The sequence below is a fragment of the Mustela nigripes genome, chromosome 3 (genome assembly GCF_022355385.1).
Source record: "Mustela nigripes isolate SB6536 chromosome 3, MUSNIG.SB6536, whole genome shotgun sequence".
In the NCBI taxonomy this organism is placed as follows: domain Eukaryota; kingdom Metazoa; phylum Chordata; class Mammalia; order Carnivora; family Mustelidae; genus Mustela; species Mustela nigripes.
In genome coordinates this window covers 142,674,112-142,696,976 of record NC_081559.1, presented here as the reverse complement: position 1 = coordinate 142,696,976, position 22,865 = coordinate 142,674,112, and the positions used below count along the sequence as shown (strand labels likewise).

The window sequence follows — 22,865 nt, the reverse complement described above, 5'->3', positions numbered from 1 at the left end:
ATTCCCTGAGCTTCTATTCATGGTAAAAATATTCGCCTCTAGCCCAGGGAAGATTGAATACAAACCAAACATGTCTAATTTGATTGTATTTTTACTAGAGACAACTACTGTTTAAAATTTTAAATATGATCATCTAAATCACTAAGTATTGATCACAAACCAGTACTGTTTGCCATTAAACTGTGTATTACCTGACTAGAAATATCCACAATGTTTCCTATTAACCTTGACTTCACTAATGTTTTTAACTGCTATATTTTACTAGAATAAAGAAAATTTTTGTCTTAGAAATCTTGTAATGAAACATTATTTGTAATACTTAGATGCCATAAAACACTTCAATTCTACAAAATAATAGCAATTTCTTCAAAAGCTGATGGCACAAAAAACCTGCCAATGAAAAGCTACTATCTCATTAAAAGAATCTGAATTTTGACTTAGAATATTGTCTTCAGATTTCAGTGTACTCTTATCTTTCTACTACTTATGTCTGGTTAAAAGCTAAGACGTCAATAAAGACCAACTGAAAATTTTTTTTTTTTTGCTTTCTGTCTTTATTGAATTGGTTCAAAAATGAAGACAGTATTTGTAATAAAAAACAGAGTGGACAAGAGACAACAGCAACCATAATAATCTTATTTTTCAAGCTAATGACTTTCAGAATAATATATAAGCAATTTTTACATTTTTAATTTAAGCTTACAATCATTTTTTTTAATTCTACCACACTGCAAATACTTGTGAAAATAAATAAAAAAGTAAATGATGCATAGATCTAGGAAAATTTCTTATAAACTGAACTACTGTACAACAAATCAATGTGAGAATAATATATGTAAGTAATACAAAAATGCATTTAAATACACTGTCACAACATGTTTCATAATTCATAAGTGTACTTCAACTACTTACTGTTTATAATAATCTCTGGGTTCTAGAATTGGATGATTTTTTACCAACTCATTTTCCATGTAGTACATTATAACATTTACTGGCTACTGCAAAATTCTGTGAGAAACAAACATGTGCCACTTTGAGCTCATTTACCTACTCCTTCCTTGGGTAAAAATTATATGGTCTTAAAAAAAAACAAAAACAAACTTGGAAAATGAAAAATAATGCTTAGTTCCAGGGAAAACAAAGTTGAAAGTTCTTTGTATGATTTATAACAGGACAGAATAACATATATCATTGAAATGAAAATCTAATTTATGTACATTATTCTCCTAAATTAATTAAAGTTTAATCTAGTTAATGGACTCTTTTTTTTAGACCAATGACTAAATAAAGATAATCAGTTTAAAAAAGTTAATGAAAAGTCAGGAAAGAAACTATAAGATACATAAAATGACAATTCCTATTACCTCAAAGTTTACATCCCTTGCCTGAATGGAAAACAACAATAACAACAACAACCAAAACCAAAAACACTAATGAATACAATTATAAAGTATAAGCATAAATAAATTTCAGAGAAAATTAAAAGCCACAAATTTCTACATTAACCCTTACACAGTTGATCATAATAATAAATGAGAAATTAGAAATGGCCTATAGAAGATTTGCTTACACCTTTATAAGATCAAAGCTGTTTTCTCTCCATTCAACAGAAATTACTAAGGAATTATTGCCTGGGCTGCACAGGCAATCAAAGAATCTACTACTAAATACTGTCACATTGAAAGTGATAACAATTAAAAGCTGTACTTTAGCCAAAGTTAAAGTATAATTAAGTTTTTGTGAATGTTTATTACATAAGTCAGCTGTGCATTAAAGCAGTACATTTTCAGTTTTTGTTTTTTTTTTTACTGTGATGTGAATGGTATTTCAATATTAAACACTAAACAGAAAATATAAGTAGGAAAAATTAGACCCTAGCCAACTCATCACTACATCTAACTATACTTCAAGGGAAATCAAAAAATAATACTTTTTACCTGCATGCCCTGCAGTAATGATTAATTATCCAAATTATTTATTAGGGTCAGGTGGTTTGCTTTGAAATCCATTAAAATAATTTCTTCTAAATTCAGACACAGAAATGAACATGTAGAATTTTGCAAGGAATCTTGTGCCTCTTACATTAAATAATTATTTTCAAACTTTGCAAAAATAAGGAAGTAGTAAACTAAAACTCCTCAGACATGAGGTAGTGAAAAAGAAAAAAGTGAAATATGGAGACACAATAGAAATAGAAAGAATATACATTCAACTAACACACAGAGGTAAAAAAAAGTCATTAAGTTATAACTAGAATAAAATACATTTATATTTTTTAGTCTGTCTCTGAAAAGGAAATTGCATAATTACATTTTAAAGAATAAATAAAGATCTCTAAATTATATAATTAATGATATATCGAGTAAAGGACAACATAGACCTGTAGAGGTTGAATTCCTCTCTTTTAAAAATATTTATAAAATTAACCGTAAAACAGCTCTACAGGAAAATGACCTTACATAACTAACTGCAACTGAAAATACTCTCTTCGTTTGCAAAATTCCAAGCATCCAATCTTATATTACGTGAAAATAGGCACCAATAATAAAAATGTTTGTTCTGACTTTTCCTCAAAGTAACTATCATCCTAAAGCTTGAAGGGCTGAGCACTAGCATTTGATTTTGTGAAGGTATGCTTAATGTGCTTCAACAACTGTTAACAGAAAAGTAATACCTAAGTTAATGATTCCACTTGAAATTATTCTCTGACAGATGAGTGACTATTTCCTTGAATGGCACAGTTTGGGGGATCAGGTATTTATTATATACAGTATATGTACACATTCATATATATATACACACACATTTCACAGCCAAAGAATTATGCTCCAAAAATTGCTGAAAAAAGTATTTTGAATAATTTTAGCATAAAATCACTAAAGGAAGTGCTCTAGCTGTCCAAGCAGCAACAGTCGTAAAATTCTGGACTTAGCTTTTTTGGGGCTCTATTCACAGAACCATTCTTCGAATGCCACATTCACAGCAAAACTTTGCCCATTCTACAGGGTATTTAGTCCCACACTCATGGCAGAATTTTGGTAAGTGTCCTGTTGAATTTCCTTCCATGACTTTACTGTTTCCGCCATTAAGTGAAGATACATAGTCTCCATCTGGCCTGAAGGAGCACAGGAAGAAAAGTGGAAACACAAGTTCTTGTCAGCAGTTTTCATAACCCTTAGAAAACAGTACTTAACACTAAGTATAAGTACAAGCTTGCTTAGTTTTAATATTTTTTCTAGTTCAAATTTTAAAACCCCTTTTAGTTAATAATGAAATACTAAATATTTTCTTTGGCATTATATTTGTCCCTGCTTATGAGAATTTTTCATGAGCAAATACCACCACACTTTCCATCTGTTCAATGTATTAGGCATATACTACAATGGGAATAGAATGGAAATTTATACTGTCCCTTCTGTAAAACTATCACTAAAAAGAAAACTGGAACCTTGCCCTGAGGAAAGACGGACATCTTTCTTCCAAATATATAATTTAATAAATATGTATATATTATTACATCTATTATAAAACTATATATATATATAAAACTTCTCCCAATGTGTGATGTTATTTTCACTGTATCCATGGAGTCTTTTCACTTGAATTCTCATCATTACTCAGGTTGAATCTTGTTAGGTCCTTTGGTCTAATTTGGTTATACACACTCAAATTCTTTCATCCTTCATCCCCTGTACTGCAATCCTCATGGCTCTGGACACTCACTGCCACTCTAAACTGTGTCCCCTTTTGCTTTATTGTTTTCCACCCAACATGCAATATATGTCATTTTTGTTACATCTTGTCTTCTCCATAAGACTGTGAGTACCCCAAGTGCAGGGATCTTTATCTATTTTGTTACTGCTCTAAGTCTAGGATCAAGAGAAGTACCTGACATAAACTCATCTCTCAGTAAATACTTTTATTGAGTAAATGAATGAATGAGTAATATGTAAAGAAGATAAATAAAGTAAAATATTTGATCCTTTTAAAATGATAAAGTAAACTTTCAAGATTGATCAATAAAAAAGGAATAAACAATACTCAGAATGAAAGGATAGAACTACAGATATAGATAGCAGAAATATAAAATTATAAGAACAATTCTATGCTAGTAATTTAAAACTGAGATGAAGTGAAAACTTTTGTAGAAAAATATCTTATGAAAATTGATTTCAAACCAACTATAACACTAAATAGACAGAATCATTAAAGTGACTGAATCAGTAATTAACATACCTCTCATCAGTTAATCAGTAATTAACATACCTCATCAGTGAGCATGTGCAGGCGTGTGTGCACGTGCACGCGTGCGTGCGCGCACACACACACACACACACACAGTGGACTCATAGTAATTTTACGTGGCAAGTTCTAGGGGCACCTGAGTGGCTCAGTCTGTTAAATGTCTGCCTTCAGCTCAGGTTATGATCCCAGGACCCTGGAATAGAGCCCTGTTCAGCAGGGAGTCTGCTTCTCCCTCACCTTCTGCCCCTCTCCCCCACTCATGCCTTCTCTCTCTCTCACACTCTATTAAATAAATAAATAAAATACTAAGAAAAAATCATGGTAAGTTTCCTACTAAGCTTTTCCAGCAGAGGGGGTTGAAAAACAACATTCTGCAATTTCTTTTCGAAGGTCAGTAAAACTATTATATTCAGACTAAGAGAATATAAAATTATAATCAACAACTATTAACTTGGAAATGCATGTAAATCTCCAAGAATTTTAGCAAGCACAATCTACAAACATATGCAATTCAAGACACTTCAGATTTATTCCAGAAAATAATACTGATTTAACATTAGGAAGTCTATTAATATAATTTATCACATAAACAGATTCAGGGATTTAAAAATATTGATTTTACATATATATATATATACATATATATATATTATATCCAATAACATTCACCACCTATTTTTTATTTTAAAAAAACATTTAGAAAATCAGGAATAAAAAGGAATGTCACTGATAAAATGTAGATTATAGAATCCTTTATCAGTCCTCATGTTCAATGGTGACATTTAAGAAGCATTTTCTTTAAAAAGCAGAAATGTCACAAGAATATCAGTTATAATCGTTTCTATTTTAATATATATAGTACAACATAAAGAGAACTCTTTTTCTGGTTCTTTGGTCATATCTAACATGGGGATAACTTCCTAGCTTTCTTTAATGAAAACCTTTCAAAAGGTGGAATGCCAGCTGTGTTTCTAGGCAACAGTACTTACACGCAATCCACAGAAATTAGACATCCCTCAAGACAACCTGAAAGCTATGTCTACAGGGCTGTTACAAGAGAAACTGGTTCCCTTTGGGGACACAGAATTTCCAATTAAACTGATCCTACACACATCTGTTAAGATCTTGTTCTCTCATACCTAAGCTGTCACTTGGACAGCCAAAGAAAACCAGCTCCAGGACTTGGGCAAGGGCTCCCAGGAAAGAGTAACACTAGACACTGCCTACTGCATTTCCTATTTCCTATAAATAATCCTAATGTCATATTTTACCATGTGATTACCTCTAGCCAAGCCTAAGACAACCTCTTAATGGACATTTCAAGAGCCCTGCTTTAGGGGAAGGGGCATGAGGAGACGGGAAGGGAAAGCTGAGTTTCTAAATCTCCACTTTGTGCAAGTCTAAGAAATCACTGTCCTCTCTCCCAAAATGACACTAAAATTCAAGAATTTAAGTAGGCAAGATCAGTCAAAATCTCAAATGTAAGTGCAATGTCAGAGTTAAGTTACCAAGCTGACCTCTGGTTTCCTTTATTTACTTACCTGTGGAAGTTTCCCTTACTTTTCTGAGAGCTAAGCTACACATTTAGAAGGATATTTGCCCCATTTTGTGTAACATTTCTAGGTGTTTTTGGTGGAAGGACTATCCAGAAAATGTAGCCTAACACACTTCCAGAAAAAGAAATCTGTGAAATTTCTTCATCTGTTGTGGTTATAATTATTCTATCTGGGTAGTGTAGTAAGTCAGGTAAGTGAACAAGGTTCAGGGCTTACTATCACATATTAACCATTTAAAAAGAAAGAAATAAAAGAAAACAAAAAAGAATTCAAACTCATTTTTAATGGGATTTTTGCCCCTGCCTGTTGTCACTTCATTTGTCTACCTCTTTAGAAAGATAAGATGAATTTTTTATTTAAGCACATGTATTTATTAAGTTTCCCATTTTATGAGAGATGTTAATCCTACATTCAGCATGGATTCAAAACACAAGGCTCCAGATATACAACAACACAGCAAGCCAGCTTTGGGAGCCCAAGAAACATTAAGTTCACTTCTTTAATATTTAAAATGTATCAAAGCCTTAGGTGAAACAAACACTATTTATGAAAGAATCTATCTGCAAAGGTAGCATTTCACCTATTCCTTTATGGTTCTCATCCTTTGTTATGCATAATCATTACTCTTAAAATTTTAAAAATCCAGGGGCGCCTGGGTGGCTCAGTGGGTTAAGCCTCTGCCTTCAGCTCAGGTCATGATCTCAGGGTTCTGGGATCGAGTCCCACATTGGGCTCTCTGCTTCCTCCTCTCTCTCTCTGCTTCCTCCTCTCTCTCTCTCTGCTTGCCTCTCTGCCTACTTGTGATCTCTGTCAAATAAATAAAATCTTTAAAAAAAAAATTTTAAAATCCAAACCAAAGAAATCAAAATCTCTCTGGGAAGGACGTGGACATGTTCATTTTTAGAAAGTTCCACAGGTGCTTCTTTCTAAAGGGCAACAACCAAGACTGACAGCTAAAACCCTGAATATTTAAAAATCTATCCCTGGATTAAATCTGAATAATGGATAGCTGTATATGTTTTATACTTATAACGAAAGTAGACAACATATATAGTTACATATAGCACATATATATCACAGCAAATTTTGGTGAATCATAGGATATCATGTTATAGACCTGTATTGAGGGCATCTTAAAAAAACATATTATGAAATGCATTGTCATACTTATAGTAGAGATTTTAATTAAGAAGTTATCCATTGAATGGGGAAGGTGAATTGGTGGAAGGTGGTCAAAAGGTATAAACTTCCAATTAGGAGATAAACCAGGTACAAGGGATGTAATATGCAACACAATGACTACAGCTAATGCTGCTGTGTGATAGGGACATTGCTAAGAGAGTAAATTCTAAAAGTTCTCAATGGAGAAATTTTTTTTTTACCTTTTTCCTTCTTTTTATTATATCTGTATGAGAAGATGGGTGTTACCCAAACTTACTATGGTAATCATTTCATAATATATGTAAATCAAATCATCATGCTGTATGCCTTAAACTTATACATTGATGTATGATAATTACTTCTCAATAAAACCAGAGGAAAAAAAGTTATCTGTTATATTATCCAGTGACTCTTCAAACTCTTACTCTTCACAATGCCATGATACTCCATGTGGAAAACCCTAAAGATTCCACCCCAAAATTTCTAGAACTCATACATAATTCAACAAAGTGGCAGGATATAAAAACAATGGACAGAAATCAGCTGCATTTCTGTACACCAACAATAAGACAGAAGGAAGAGAAATTAAGGAATTGATCCCACTTATAACTGCACCAAAACCCATAAGATCCCTAAGAATAAACCTAACCATGAAAGAAACTGAGAAAGACACAAAGAAATGGAAAAACATTCCATGTTCATGGGTTGGAGAAACAAATATTATTAAGATGTTTAAGCTACCTAGAGAAATTTATACATTCAGTACAACTCCTACCAAAATACCATCAACTTTTTTCATAGAACTGGAACAAATAATCCCCAAATTTGTATGGAACCAGAAAAAACCCCAAATAGCCAGAGGAATGTTGAAAAAGAAAACCAAAGTAGGTGGCATCATAATTCCGGACTTCAAGCTATATTACAAAGCTGTAATCATCGAGACAGTATGGTACTGGCACAAAAACAGACACATAGGTCAATGGAACAGAATAGAGAACCCAGAAATGGACCCTCAACTCTATGGTCAACCAATCTTGGACAAAGCAGGAAAAAAATACCCAATGGAAAAAGGACAGTCTTTTCAACAAATGTTCTTGGGAAAAGTGGACACCCATATGCAGGAGAATTAAACTGGACCATTTCCTTGTACCATACACAAAAGCAGACTCAAAAATGGATGAAAGACTTAAATGTGAGACAGGAATCCATTAAAATCCTAGAGGAAAACACAGGCAGTGACCTCTTTGACCTCAGCTGCAGCAACTTCTTACATCTCCAAAGGCAAGGAAAACAAAGGCAAAATGAACTATTGGGACTTCATGAAGATAAAAAGCTTCTGCACAAAAGAAACAGTCGACAAAACCAAAAGATAGCCAACAGAATGGGAGAAGATATTTTCAAATGTCCTATCAGATAATGGTCTAGTATACAAAATCTATAAAGAACTTACCAAACTCAACACCCAAAAAACAAATAATCCAACCAAGAAATGGGCAGAAGACACAAACAGACATTTCACCAAAGAAGACATACAGATGGCCAACAGACTCATGAAAAAATGCTTACCATCACTCAGTATCAGAGAAATACAAACCAAAACCACAATGATATATCACCTCACACTGGTCAGGATGGCTAAAATTAACAAGTTAGGGAAAAACAGATGTTGGCGAGGATGAGGAGAAAGGGAAACCCTCTCACACTGCTGGTGGGAATGAAAGCTGGTATAGCCACTCTGGAAAATATTGTGGAGGTTCCTCAAAAAGTTGAAAATAGAGAAGCTACCCTAGGACCCAGCAATTGCACTACCAGAGATTTACCCCAAAGACACAAAAGTAGTGATCAGAAGAGACACCTACATCCCTATGTTTATAGAAACAATGTTCATGAGAGCCAAACTATGGAAAGAGACCAGATGTCCACAAATGAATGGGTAAAGAAGATGTGGGGTGTGTGTGTGTGTGTGTGTGTGTGTGTGTGTGTGTGTGTTACAAATTGGAATATTACTCAGCCATCAAAAAATGAAATCTTGCCACTTGCAATGACGTGGATGGAACTGCTAAGTGAAATATGTCAATCAGAGAAAGTCAACTACATAATCTCACTCATGTGGAATTTAAGAACTCATATGTGGAATTTAAGAAACAAAACAAAGGTTTATAGAGGAAGAGAGGGGAAAATAAAACAAGATGAAATCAGACAGGGAGACAAACAATAAGAGACTCTTGAACATAGGAAAAAAAACTGACGGCTGCTGGAGGGGAGATGGTCAGGGAGATGAATTAACTGGGTGATGGGACAGTAAGGAGGGCACGGGATGTAATGTGTACTGGGTGTTATATAAGACTGATGAATCAATGAACTCTACCTCTGAGACTAATAATATGCTATGTGTTAATTACTTGAAAGTAAATAAAATAAAAATTTAAAAATCATAATAAATTATCCAGTGACTCCATGAGAATTCATAGGCAGATTTTTGAAGTCTCAGAACTAGGTGTACTCTCACAGAGAAATGATTTTTTTTTTTTTTTAATACAACATGAATCATGTAACTAACTATTCCTGTACTCTGGCCACTACAAATTTGGATCCAATTTATGGCCAAAACCTAGCCTGTATACAGCATCTCATGACACATATTTTGGGGACTAACGTTATTCCTTCTTTTTCCTTTAGCTCTTAATTCTCATTTTTCCTTTTCATATTTTCAATTTTGTATAATATTTTATCTCACTGTAGGTCATGGATCTCTGTATACTGCCTTAAAACTTTCTATAATAAGGAGATATAGATATATAGATATAACTGGAATGATTTGTTTTATACTTAAAGAGAGCGAATGTCAGATGTACAAATACTGTGACAGATAAGAAAGGGAAGTACATGGATAATCACAAGCTCAGCAGGTAATTTAAGTAAATTTAAATACTGCTGAAAATTATAATGCCAGTCTAAAGGGTCTATTACTCAATTTGCAGAGGTAAAAATAATCATGTTACACTTAAAATTAAGATATAGAACACAAATGAATGCAGTAAAACTGAACAAACTGTTCTCAAGCATTGACAATAATAATACAAGGTCTAGAAAAATATCATTTATGAAAAAAAATCATTTATGCCCAAACTATTTAGTGTACAGCTTAAAGTGAAAATAAATCATACAGCAAAGGAAAAATCAGATTTTCTATTAAAAGCCTGATACATATTTTGTATTTGGTCCTTAGAAGACTACATATATTCATTTTTATTTTAATTAATAGACTCTCAGAACTAAACATACCTGGCTATGTAGCTCTCAGTATATGTTTTTCTTTTGTTTGTAACCACACCTGAGGAAGGATTTTTTGCCAAACTTGGTGGTGTGGAATTCCGAGGTTTGATGTTAGTTCTAGAAGAGAGAAAGAGATGGCATAATGAAAAGGTATTGAATAGCAAGCATTTATTTCTTATATTGCTTATTTACATGATTAATTTTGAAGCTGTAGAAAGGTGAATTCAAAAGAGTAAAACTGAATTATTTTAAATCTGAAAACAACAGTAGTTAAAACAAAGGATAAACCAAAGCATTTTGCATTTACTAACATTAACTTGATTGTAAATAAAATTAATTTAAAAAACCATATATATATATATATATATATATATATATATATATATATATATATACGTGTGTGTACACACATATGCTTTACATGAAATTTTAAGTCAATAATCCTGACAGGCATTAGGTTTTTAAAAATTTAAATCTATAATTCCTTCAAAATAGAGAGGTATCTTGTTAAATGCCTATGAATAACTGTTAAATAATGTTATATATTATGAGACATGGTTAAATCCAAGAAAAAACCATAGGCTAACCATTTTAATAATTTTCAATTTATGAAAGCCTGTTTTTGGAAATAGCAACTAAAATAAATGGGTTAATATAATTTTCCCTTTTAAGACTTAATCTCGCCAAGTATACAGCCTGGGCTATCTGCTACTAGTAGAGGATTTCTGGTTGGATTATCACTTAATTCCCTTTATGAAATTTCAGGAAACAAAGAAAGCTCAGAGGGTTGAATGATGGTACAATGGTAAAAGTATAGGATTTGAGATTCAGATGAATCTGGATTCAAATCCCAATTGCTACTGACTAATATGGAGGTAGTGGCCAACCTGTATCCAAGTTCCCCTATTTATAAAGTATGACTATCATCACTTACCTTAGAAGAAATTGTGGATACCAACTGCAATTTATACAAACATTTAGAATAGTTGATGATGATGATGATACTGTTATTACTATTATCGATATTGATACTGTTTCTAGTCAACATTGACAAAATGTTGCTTATTACTACGTTTGGTACAGATTTCTAATTGCTTTCATATATAAAGTTACTTCCTCCTCATAATAATCCAATGGATTAAGTAGTATTAATAACTCCATTTTAGAAATGAGGCAACTGAGGCAAAGAGTGGTTAAGTAACAACCAAGGTGACATCCAGTATGTTGCTGAACTTGGGGTCATATGGTAAATAAAGAGCTAGTTCCTCTTTAGAGATTTAGTCAAATCTTTTCATTTCAGAGATATGCAATATTGTGTTATAGCAACAAACAGAATACTTTTTAAAACTCCTTTAGATTGTAAGTTCTTCAACTATGGCTGAAATTTTTCCCCTTTATAAAAGCAAAGCTGGAGAGTCTGTAAATTCTACATAGCCACCTCCATAGCCACCTCCAAAATACACGCAGGTTAATAACTACATCTATTTTTTGAATGCCAAATATGATGCCAGGTACTATGAATACTTTACTTGGTTTAATCTTCATAGCAATCTCAGAAGATATTATTCCCGTTTTAAAATTGAAGAAAATCATATTAGAGAAATTATGTAAGCTACAAAGCTATTACAAGGCTACAGTATTTGAACCTGAATTTAGGTGGGTCATATTACAAATCTTATTATATTCAATATGGAATGCTGTCTGTTGTTCAAAGAGAGGCTGCTTTGAATAGTTACTTCAAATTTTTTCTAAACTTTGACTAGAACCATCTTGGTAAATGATTGGGTTACCCTGGCCCTCTTCAAATGCCTGCTGATACTCTAACCATGACATATACTCTACTCTTAAATAGCCCTCTAGGAAGTTGAACTGCTATAGTACCTTTTCAGGAATTCAATCTCTAAGAAAATCACTGCCAAACAATAGCAATTCCTCCAGTGAGAGTTGTAAGAGAACTAGAAAGGACAAATTTTTTATTTTTTGGCTCTAGAACAAAGCCTTGTTAGAAATCCTATCACCTTCATTTAATATGTACATGAGATACACAGATAATACAAATACACCTATGGATATAGACACATAACCTCACCATATCTATGAAGTTATTCAAAGAATTAGAAAATAATGCTTAAAAAAAAAAGAATTAGAAAATAAAAAGTAGGGGGAGAAAAAAAGAAGAGAAAAATTAGAGAAAATAAGATTATCATCAGTAACCATCATTCTTAACTACCTATTATGTACTTTTAGTAATTGTTTCTAAGAGGTGGAATCTGAGCATAGGGAACCATTCTTAAGAGATTGGGAAGAACAGTCTTGATCAGTGCTTAAAACATGTTGACATAATCTCACATGGTCAACACTTTTTTGTTCCTGTCCAGAGTTTGAAAAATGCTACCCTTATTCTGTACCTGCAGTCTGCTTGTTCTAGGTCAAAAAATAACAAAAAGAAGGTTTAATTTTGGAATTATACTTACTCCACCTTATTGTTAATCAGTGTTTCTTTGAAACACATTTCAGAGAGACTAGAGAACAACAACAGTACTAAGAAAAATGGCTCAGGGCACAAATTCTTCCTCGTATGATTTATCATGAACTACTTAAAAATAACACATGGGTGCTGCTAATATTTTAAAGGTTTCTCCCAACTTTATTTTCTATTTAATTAAATTAATCCTTCTTTTCGTATGTGGTAAGACAATGCTGTAGTAGGAGTTGGTTTAAAAGCTAACTAAGAGGGGCACCTGGGTGGCTCAGTGGGTTAAAGCCTCTGCCTTTGGCTGGGGTCATGATCCCAGAGTCCTGTGACTGACCCCACATCGAGCTCTCTGCTCAGCAGGGAGCTTGCTTCCCCCTCTCTCTGCCTGCCTCTCTGCCTACTTGCGATCTGTCAAATAAATAAATAAAATCTTAAAAAAAAAAAAAAAGTTAACTAAGTGAACTCTGTTTAATAATATATTTTTCAACTTTAATAAGTAATTTATCTGATTCAAATTTCATCATTTTAAAATGGGAGAGCCAGAGTTGGTATTAGAGCCCCATCTAGAAAACCCTTTAGACTTCTATGGAAGAGTTCCAAGGTGACTGCCCTTGCCACTCACCTCTGTTTTCAGCTTTCTGTGCCAGTACAGAGGAGAGTGTCATATCTTTTTCCCCATTTTATGTGGAATTTGTAGCAATTTAACCAAAAGACTGAAAATCCCTAGACTGAATATTCTCTAAAATCTCTTTGTTTTCTGCCTTTTTATAATTAATCATCCTAACTAAAAAATAATACAGCAATATTACATATTATGTATGGCATAATATCCCCTGTACTCTTCTATTTGAGCATATTACTCCTAAGGGGTGACTGTGTGACACAGTCAGTTAAGCATTCGACTCCTGATTCCAGTGTAGGTGGTGATCTTGGGTTCATGGAATTAAGACCTGCATCAGGCTTCATGCAAGGGTGGGGTCTGCTTGGGAGTCTTTTTTCCTCTTCCTCTGCCCCTCGTGCCCTGTGCCCTGTGCTCTCTCTCAAATAAATAAATCTTTAAAAATATATATATACTCTTGAAAGAAAGCTTCATAAAGATAACAATCATTGAAGGTGACTAATATTTCAACCCCTCTAAAAGTTAAAATTTAATAGAAATAAATGTATGCTAAAAACAGCTTTATTTAGAACAACAGAAATGTTCATCTGACACATAGTGTTTTAAATCCTATAAGATTATTTAGCACTTCTTGGCTTAAAAATGATTAAAATAAGATTTTTTAAAATATAGGAATGTATAAGTTTATAGTATTCAATTATACAAAGGCTTTAAGGAAATATCTGAAAAAGGTTAACCAAACTGAGTTACAAATACTTACTTGTAAATGGGTAATAACTCATGTCTTTTGATGGCACTGTCTGATTTTGTATCACTGTCATACAACCTTTGCACATGTCTTCCAGTTCGAAGTGGAGGGCCTAACTTGTCCATCTTACTATTAAAATATATAAAGGTGTACCCATAAGGAGACTGCTGTTTGTTTCTTTATATTAAAAAAAAATTTTTTTAAACATTATTCTGGTTCATCAGAAATCTACCCCCCACGCTCTTAATTACTGGACTGCCAGGCTAAGGACTGTCAAAAAGAATCCTTGGATGTCATACAATGTCCGCTATTAGATATGACAATTCTGCCGCTCCTGGCCACCCTGCCAGTTGTGATGAACACCCAAACAAACGCCACATTTATACACAGCAGGGCATTGGAAGCAATAAAGAAATTTAAGAAGGACAAAAATTGTTTCAAATAAAATTTGTGAACCTAGATAGAAGTGAACTAGAAGTTACTATCCTGATAAGTAAGTCTGAGCTGATATTCCTTGAGTTCACAAATAATCTAATTTTTCTCCTTCCCTGATTTCATAGTACTTTTCTCCTTTTTCTTATTATTTTATAATTTTTCTTGCATTTAAAATTCCAAGTATAAAGCAATCAAATAAATATTTATATCTTTAACTCTATCTGATTTTATAACAAAGAATGATTATGAAATTTGTACAGAGAATATAAAGCATGATGTATGAAAAAACAGGGTTGGCAATCTGAAAAATCACATGTAGAAATGTTAAGTGGACCTGCTAGCCATCTGAAGTTCTCTTTTTTTTAACCAAAAGTATAAAGGAGCTCCACCTGGAGGAAAATAGGAATAACTGCAGGTTTGTAGAGATGTCATTGTTTTACATCAACCAAATAACTGAATCCTATGTAATATTACCAACCAATATTCACTCATTGTAGGGAGCAGTGAAAATTAAATTAGGAAGGTAGGAGAACTATCTTAAACAACTACTGAATAACACATTACTGCTTGTTAACTTAAAAAGGATACTCTTTTTAAGGGATGCTTGTTTGCTCCAATGCACTCTTCCACTTACTCGTTAACCCTACAAATCATGAGCACCTACTATGTATCAGGCACTATGCTACACTCTGGGGACACTGTGGTAAATGCATTTTGGCATTTAGTGTCTAAAAGAAGCTGTTCATTGTTCTAGATTATAAAGGGCTCTACAGAGGAACACACTTTATTAATATTTATATTCTTTTGGTATCCTATACATAGCAGGTATTTTATTATGAAAGTTGTTATTAATACTTTACAGATGGTGGTGCTTGTCCATTTGCTGTGTTATAAATTCAACTCAGATGATCTACTTATGTATATGTATATGTGATTTATATATACATATACACACACACAATTCAAATGTTACGTAGGCTAAATGTCAGTAAATATTATTCTTAAGTTCAAATCACTTACGTTCTTCTATAGTTTGTTACTGTTATTCTATGTTGTTATCAAGGTATAACCAAACAAAAACAAAATTCATAAGTCTCAATAATAAAATCAAGATTATATTTTTACTATGTAAAAATTTATATGGTGTATTTATTTCATAAGCTACACATAATTCTTGTACAAATCTATATATAAATTTTATATATTTGAATATATTTTTATATATAAACCTTGATTACATATATATATTTTTTGCCATGCAATAATAATCTGCATTGGGGTAATTATATAAATTTAAAAGTTATTAGTTCATGAAAGTATTTAAATCTTTCCCTAAACTAACCCTCATCTTAAGATATGACAAACCATTTCTCAGTACCATCTTCATATTTATTTTAGTGAGCATGAACACTTCCTTGCTCACATCTCCTTTTCTAACAAATCCCTTCATTTTGGTTCCTCAATCTCCAATAGGACTAAAGTTAAGTCAAAGCAGCAACAAGACAAAGGGCTATTTGGGAAGAAATTAAAATCTTTGCAAAAGTAGTAAACTTTTAAAAAGGTGTTTTAAAAAGGTGTTCGAAGGCTTCAACAGATTGATCCTGGTTGAAGTTTCTTTGCCTTTCTTAGTCTTGCAAATCATCAATAACTGACTTAAGGAAAGAAATAAAATGAGTATAAGAACCAGGAAACCTGTGTCTATTTCATGTTGTGTTCAGACCTCAGGTGTACTGGGTGTTTCAGGTTAGGAAAAAAAATTACCTTTACTGATGTTAACACTGAATTTATACATCTGGAGTTACTTTGAGAATTAATAAATTTGGGCAAAGACAACAAAAAGCCTACTTTGTTATGTATTTTTAAATTATTCACAAAGTTTGAAGAACATAATTTCAACGTGGCAGTAATCCACAATGGAACTATCAATACCAATGTTTTTAGCGTGTTTCTATGCTATTTTTCTTTTAAAAGTTTCAATTTGGTAATGTTGATTATATACCCAAGGGCTGAAAGAAATTAGGCTGAAATAAATAAATCCATTCAGCAGTAGATGCAGTCTTGCCACTGCTAAGGAAAACATAAGAGGGTATTGTGAAGTCAACTAAGCACACCCACATAGCACACATCTGGTGCAGACTAAGCAATTCGATATACACAATATGATTTCAATCCCATATGAAATTCAAAGATATGTCCTTAAGTTGGTACCTAGATTTGGTTAGAGTCAACATCAAAGTATATTTTTAACTTCTTGCTATTCTTTTAATGCAAGCACAGAAATGCGTTGGATAAAAAAAAGTTTAAAAATCCTTTGGTGGGGTGCCTGGGTGGCTCAGTGGGTTAGGCCTCTGTCTTCAGCTCAGGTCAGGAACTCAGGGTCCTGGGATTGAGCCCCACATCGGACTCTCTGCTAAACAGGGAGCCTGTTTCCCCCCTCTCTCTGCCTGCCTCTCTGCCTGCTTGTGATCTTCGTCTGTCAAATGAAGAAATAAAATCTTAAAAAAGATTTTATTTCTTCATTTTACAGAGAGATAGATCACAAATAGGCAGAGTAGCAGGCAGAGAGAAGGAGAAGCAGGCTCCTTACTGAGCAGAGAGCCCGTTGTGGGGCTCAATCCCAGGACCCTGGGACCATGACCTGAGCTGAAGGCAGAGGCTTAACGTTACCTCTGAGCCATGCAGGCTCAGAGCACCCCAGAAATAAAATCTTTAAAAAAAAAAAAATCCTTTGGTTCCATGGACCACTAACCTACAAAGTTCCCAGATACTTCACATGACTTAAATACATATATATATACATATATATCTACTGTTAAATAATCCTTAAAATCCATAACTTCAAATTATAAATGTCCAATTCCTATGATAATTTACTTATTCTAAAATAGAGAATGCCAACTTTTCTTGTGAAGGGTCAGACAGTAAATATTTTAAGCTTTAATGGCTATGCTATCTCTGTCAAATACTCATCTGTGCCACTGTAGCATGAAAGCAATCACAGACAATACATAAATAATTGGGTGTGGCCATATTCCAATAAACCAGTTCTTGGGCAAGTTTTGGCTCTCAGGTCATAGTTCAAAAAGATCAACTGCTCTAGAATATAAAATTCCATATATGAGAGGATGCCAGTACTTTAAGATTTTGAAAATATATCAGTGATTTTTAAAGGTTTTCCATAGGGGCACCTGGATGGCTCAGTGGGTTAAAGCCACTGCCTTCGACTCAGGTCATGATCCCAGAGTCCTGGGATCAAGCCCTGCATCGGCTCTCTGCTCAGCAGGGAGCCCGTGTCCCCCCACCGCCTCTGTTTGCCTCTCTGCCTACTTGTGATCTCTGTCTGTCAAATAAATAAATAAAATCTTTTAAAAAAATTAAAAATAAAGGTTTTCCATATATTAAAGAACTTGATAGATAATAACGTTATCTTGTAATCCCAGACAAATATATATTACTGCCAAACTAATATATTTTATAGATGATGAACTGTAATTTTGACCAAGACTTTTTAATATAAAATGACTATATGTAGTTGAGTATAACTGCCCCAATATAATAGTGTATCTAAAAAGAAATAATACTTTAGCAAGCTTTCAAAATATTTATAGCTGAGAATGAATTCACATTTTAAGAAATACTTGGCAATGAAATCAACCTACAGGAATAGGTTTTACTTTGAAATAAACACTGACCTTGGGAAGGTCCTTGTTTATTGTTGATACCATAAGAGTGAATTACTCAGAAGCATGCAAACCACTCAGTCTTACAAGACTGTGACAACCCTGATATAATAAAAAGATGACTTCTGAAAGAATATTGAAAAAAAAATCTACCATTTTGCATTTTGTATCTTCACAGACACACATAGTTATGATGTTCTGGGGCATTTAAAGTTTTGAAATGTGTCACACTTTTGATCCTAAACTTATCAAATCTTATACATATGGCAAAGCCAATAACCTTAATCACTGGTATCCATATAAGAAGCCACACTACAATTCTAGGTTGTTTTAGGCATTTCTAGATCAATAATAAATGATAGAGAAGATTATAAAAATCTAAACAATGTTCCACACAAATTCAATTCACACAAAATCAAAAGACTGGCTTATGAGAAAAGCCTGTTTCTACTTATACAAAAATGTACTTAAAAACCAGATATTTGTTTCTTACTGTTGTCAATATAATTAAAATATGAGAAATCAAATTCAATTTATTAAGAAATGCTTCTTGAATGCATTCTGTTGCTCTACTTTTTCATGTCTGTTTGGGGAAAGACAACAAAAAACCCGCTTTTTTTTTTTTTGTTTTTCATAGCAACTGAACAGAAGTAAATCTTTGATATTTGATATTTTAACTACTGAAAATTATCAGCTAAAATGTCCATTTTGGTTGGTAATTAACCACTAAGAAAACACAAATCTCAAGGTATGACTGTATAAATTCGCTGACACAATTCAAATATGGTAATGTTTATTTAAAATCTTTGTGTTTCACCATACTTCTCAAATTCCCTAGGATTAAAGATAATCATCTTTTACAATAAGAGAACATTTTTCCATTGAGGGAATTTTTTGCTTTTAAAAAAATGTGATAAAACTGGTTGACCCACAGGTTATCTAGAAGTTAACTAACAAACAAGAATTTTTCCAAGATAAATTTTTCTGCAGGGTGATTTCAATATATGCTAAATATTACAGATCACTGGTATGCATGAGTAAAGCTGGCCACAATAAAGATTATATACACAAGGCTTTAAACAATCACGAGTTACTGAAATGGCTCTATTTCACTAATCTCAGAAGGATCTTCATTTCTTTCTACAGCTAACCAGATGTCTTAATTCTACCTTTACTCAGTCCTGAAGGATCTGTAGTCATAGAAATAATGATTGCCATAGAATTCTCAATTATCCCACCAGTACCAGGACCATGGTTCTTTGATGTGCCAACAGGTTGACAAATGAAGGATTTAATTTGTTAATTCATTGTTTGTCTCATTTATTCACCAAAAATTTATTGTGTGTCTATATGCCAGACATTATACTACATTTTATAGTTATATCTGTAAGCAAGGCAGACACACAGAGCTTTGCTACCAGAGCTTACAATCTAGCGAGGGAAAAAAACAACATAATAAATACCAAGTCAATACACTCAATAATTCTTAAAAGGAAAAGAAAAAAATGAACTCTGACACTAAATAGATAGCCATGAACGGTTCTATTTAATATAGTAATATAGTAATGTTCCAGATAATATGGTAATATATAGGCCATAAGCAAACACCAAGCCTCTTCATAGCAGTTAGAAACATTCTTCTAACATATAAGGACTATATATAAAATGTACAATTGGGAATCTACAGAGATATGTTTGACAGTTTAATACGATGTGAGACCACAAGAAATTTAAAATCTTTATGGCATTGTAAGCAGTGCATAATTTATAAAATTACTGTGCTCAAAGTCTTTGCTTTTTAGTAAAGACAAATTTTCTCCTAGGGATTATATAAATGTTGCTCAAATTATGTTAGGTCATGATGCTGCCAACATCTAACCAAAGTCAGAGAATGTTGTGAGTGAGACAAAAGAGATATGCACAAAGTCATATAGGTATTCATTGGCAAAGTAGGATCTTGAAGCCTAGATTTCTAATCCAAAGTTAGTGCTACTTTTCATTATACCAGCCAGCTTAACAAGCCCTATTAAGAATATAAGGGAGAGTGTGAGTACAACTTAATATGGCCATCTGACAAAATTACCAGTATGAGGGGAAAGGCACTAAAAAATATCAGCTTTTAATTCATAATTCATAAATCAAACTATAACACAACATGGAAGGCAATTCTGTGATATGGTAAAAAGGATTTGTAAAAGTTAAAATACATATTGCCATCTACACCTTAACTAAAAATGATTAGTTAACTCAGTAGAGAAACTAAAAAATAAAACAAAATCAGTTTTTTTTTTTTACCACCGAAAGATGAGAACATTTTACTTTTCAGCCACCTGTTCTACTGCTAACCTGTCTCTTTCCTAAGGATAGCCTATGTTTTCTTTTTGGAAGCACAACAAAAAGAAAAACATTTAAACTAATTGAATCTTATTAGTTGATTTTTTTCTTTTTCTGCAATGATAATTATATTAAACTCCTTTTAGATTTTGTACTTTCTGTGTAGTCCAAATTAGGAAACAAAAGACAGTTGCTCTCACTTGATAAATAACCCTATACACATTTCCTACACTAAAAAAAAGTGATAACCCATATCTGAAAATAATGAGCATTGTATTTCCTAAACCAACTTTAACAGTATCTGTGAAGTATATACTAAGCCTTCAGTCTAAAGATCACATGGTAACCCTTAAATTTTCTCATTTACCAAAATGGAAGAGAAAGGGAGTTTCTACTGAGATAAGAGGATTTCTAAAATCTCAAGTGTTACCAACCATTTTTCCCACATTAAAATAATTGTGGAAAGCTTAATAATGCTACTTTCTTAAAAGTCACATATATAAAACTGTAGAAAGATAAAAAGTATATTAAAAGTATTAAATAAGTGGAAAATAATCATCCACTGTTAATATTTCAGCATATTTTGTCTTTTTTGTCTACACACATTTTTATAGTTTCTATCTCAGTATACATAGGAGTTTGTATCCTACATTCTTACCTTGTTATAGTAGAATTATATGTTTTATAGTTGCATGGTATCCCTGTATAGATTGTTATAATTTGCTATTCAAACAAAGGTAGAAATTTAGGTGGTTTTATTTTTTTTAACATTGTAATCAAACCATATGAAAAAAACCAATGTTTTGAGCCAAAGAGACTCCAATTTGTAACCTGCTTCTAACTCTTAATAGCTGTATGGTTTTGGGCAAATTGTTTTTGCTTCTCTGACCCTCATCCTATGGTGGTAGGGTGGTTTTAATAAAAAATATATGAAAAAATGTCTAACACAGTGCCTGATACATAATGTTTCATAAGTAATGGTTACACAAAAATCTTCTGTATTTCAAATGATTTCCTTAGACTAGATTTCCAGAAGTAAAATTATTCAAAAAGTACGAATGTTTTTTGAGCTCTGAATACATGCCACCAGATTTTTTCCAAAATGGTTATCCTAATAGAACTTCAACAGTACTGTATGTGCCCCTGACCAGCAATATGTTAAAAGGGAAATGAACTTTTGAAAGAAAATCAAGGTTAATAAAAGTCAATTACCTAAATAAAATAAAACCTTAGTATCATTTGCGTATGGAGTGTATATATGTGTGTGTGTGTGTGTGTGTGTGTATCACTAATCAATTAAATTCAAATAGACTTACCCTACATGAGGGGCTGCTATCCCTTTATGGGAAGGAGATAAGGTCTGAAGTTTGTTTCCCAAAGAGCTGTTAACTGAAGACACTTTACCTGAAGGCACACCTTATAATAAAAAAGGTTATTGGTTTTAATGACATTCTGAAAAGGAAAAATCACATAAAACAGAGCACCTGACAAGGAAAACAATGCTTTAGTGGCAATAAATCTTTGCAGCAATAGATCCAAACAAGTTATGAACTAAGAAAAGGTTTTTTAAAAATTAAATTTCCAGAGAACATATAGCACCCTTCATTTCTAATTTTTATATTTATTTATCATAATTTACATATAAATAAAGGTATACATTAGTTAGTCAATATCTCCTTCAAGTCATTAATCATGTGTCTATTAGGACAATTGTCAAGTTCAGAGCAGTATATATAGAAATGAAGGGGAAATACTGCGGTCAAAGAAATCAAGAAAAGAACTTGGTCAACACTCTGAATAGGTGATGTATCAGTAACAACATCAAGAATAGACATTTAAGGTGGGAAAAAAAGGCTATAAAATATCCTAAGTAGAAAGTTTTTGAAAGTTACTTTATTTTTACCCAGAAAGAATTACATATCCTCCACATCTCTTTCCAATTATAAATCTATTTTAATAATCCCAAGCAGAACACTATCTTCATTTCTGTCTTTACAAACAAACAAAAAACAACAATAATAACAATAAAAAAAATCCACGTTATTAATAGAGCTCATTACCTACAACAGTTTTGCTAGTGCCACTTGGTTGTGGTAACCGTGAAGATCCTGATGGTACAGTTCCAGGAGAATTTGACTTTTTAAGTGCAGGCGGCTTATACTAAAATAATGAAAATAAAATATTTTATCAACATTACTTTTTGAATACAGGTTGTAAACTGCATTTCAAAAGCTCACATACTCTTAAATGAGCAATTTTCCTTATTAGCTACTGAATTACAGAAATTGAGAAAGGATAGATTAAAATATATCACCTCAGAGAGAGGTTTCCCAAA

The 22,865-nt window shown here is 32.7% G+C and overlaps 1 protein-coding gene across 1 annotated transcript in view; it reads right to left on the bottom strand.

Moving 5' to 3' along the window:
• Positions 1–544: 544 nt before the first annotated feature.
• The window catches only part of ZC2HC1A (zinc finger C2HC-type containing 1A), a 47,582-nt gene continuing 25,261 nt past the window's right edge, over positions 545–22,865 (bottom strand). Inside the window, exons 6-9 of the mRNA XM_059392895.1 lie at positions 22,591–22,690; positions 21,847–21,946; positions 10,248–10,355; positions 545–3,115 (exon numbers count right to left, since the gene is read on the bottom strand). Of these exons, the coding sequence (XP_059248878.1) occupies positions 2,950–3,115; positions 10,248–10,355; positions 21,847–21,946; positions 22,591–22,690 (474 nt within the window). The 3' untranslated portion in view covers positions 545–2,949. The remainder of the gene's footprint in view (positions 3,116–10,247; positions 10,356–21,846; positions 21,947–22,590; positions 22,691–22,865) is intronic.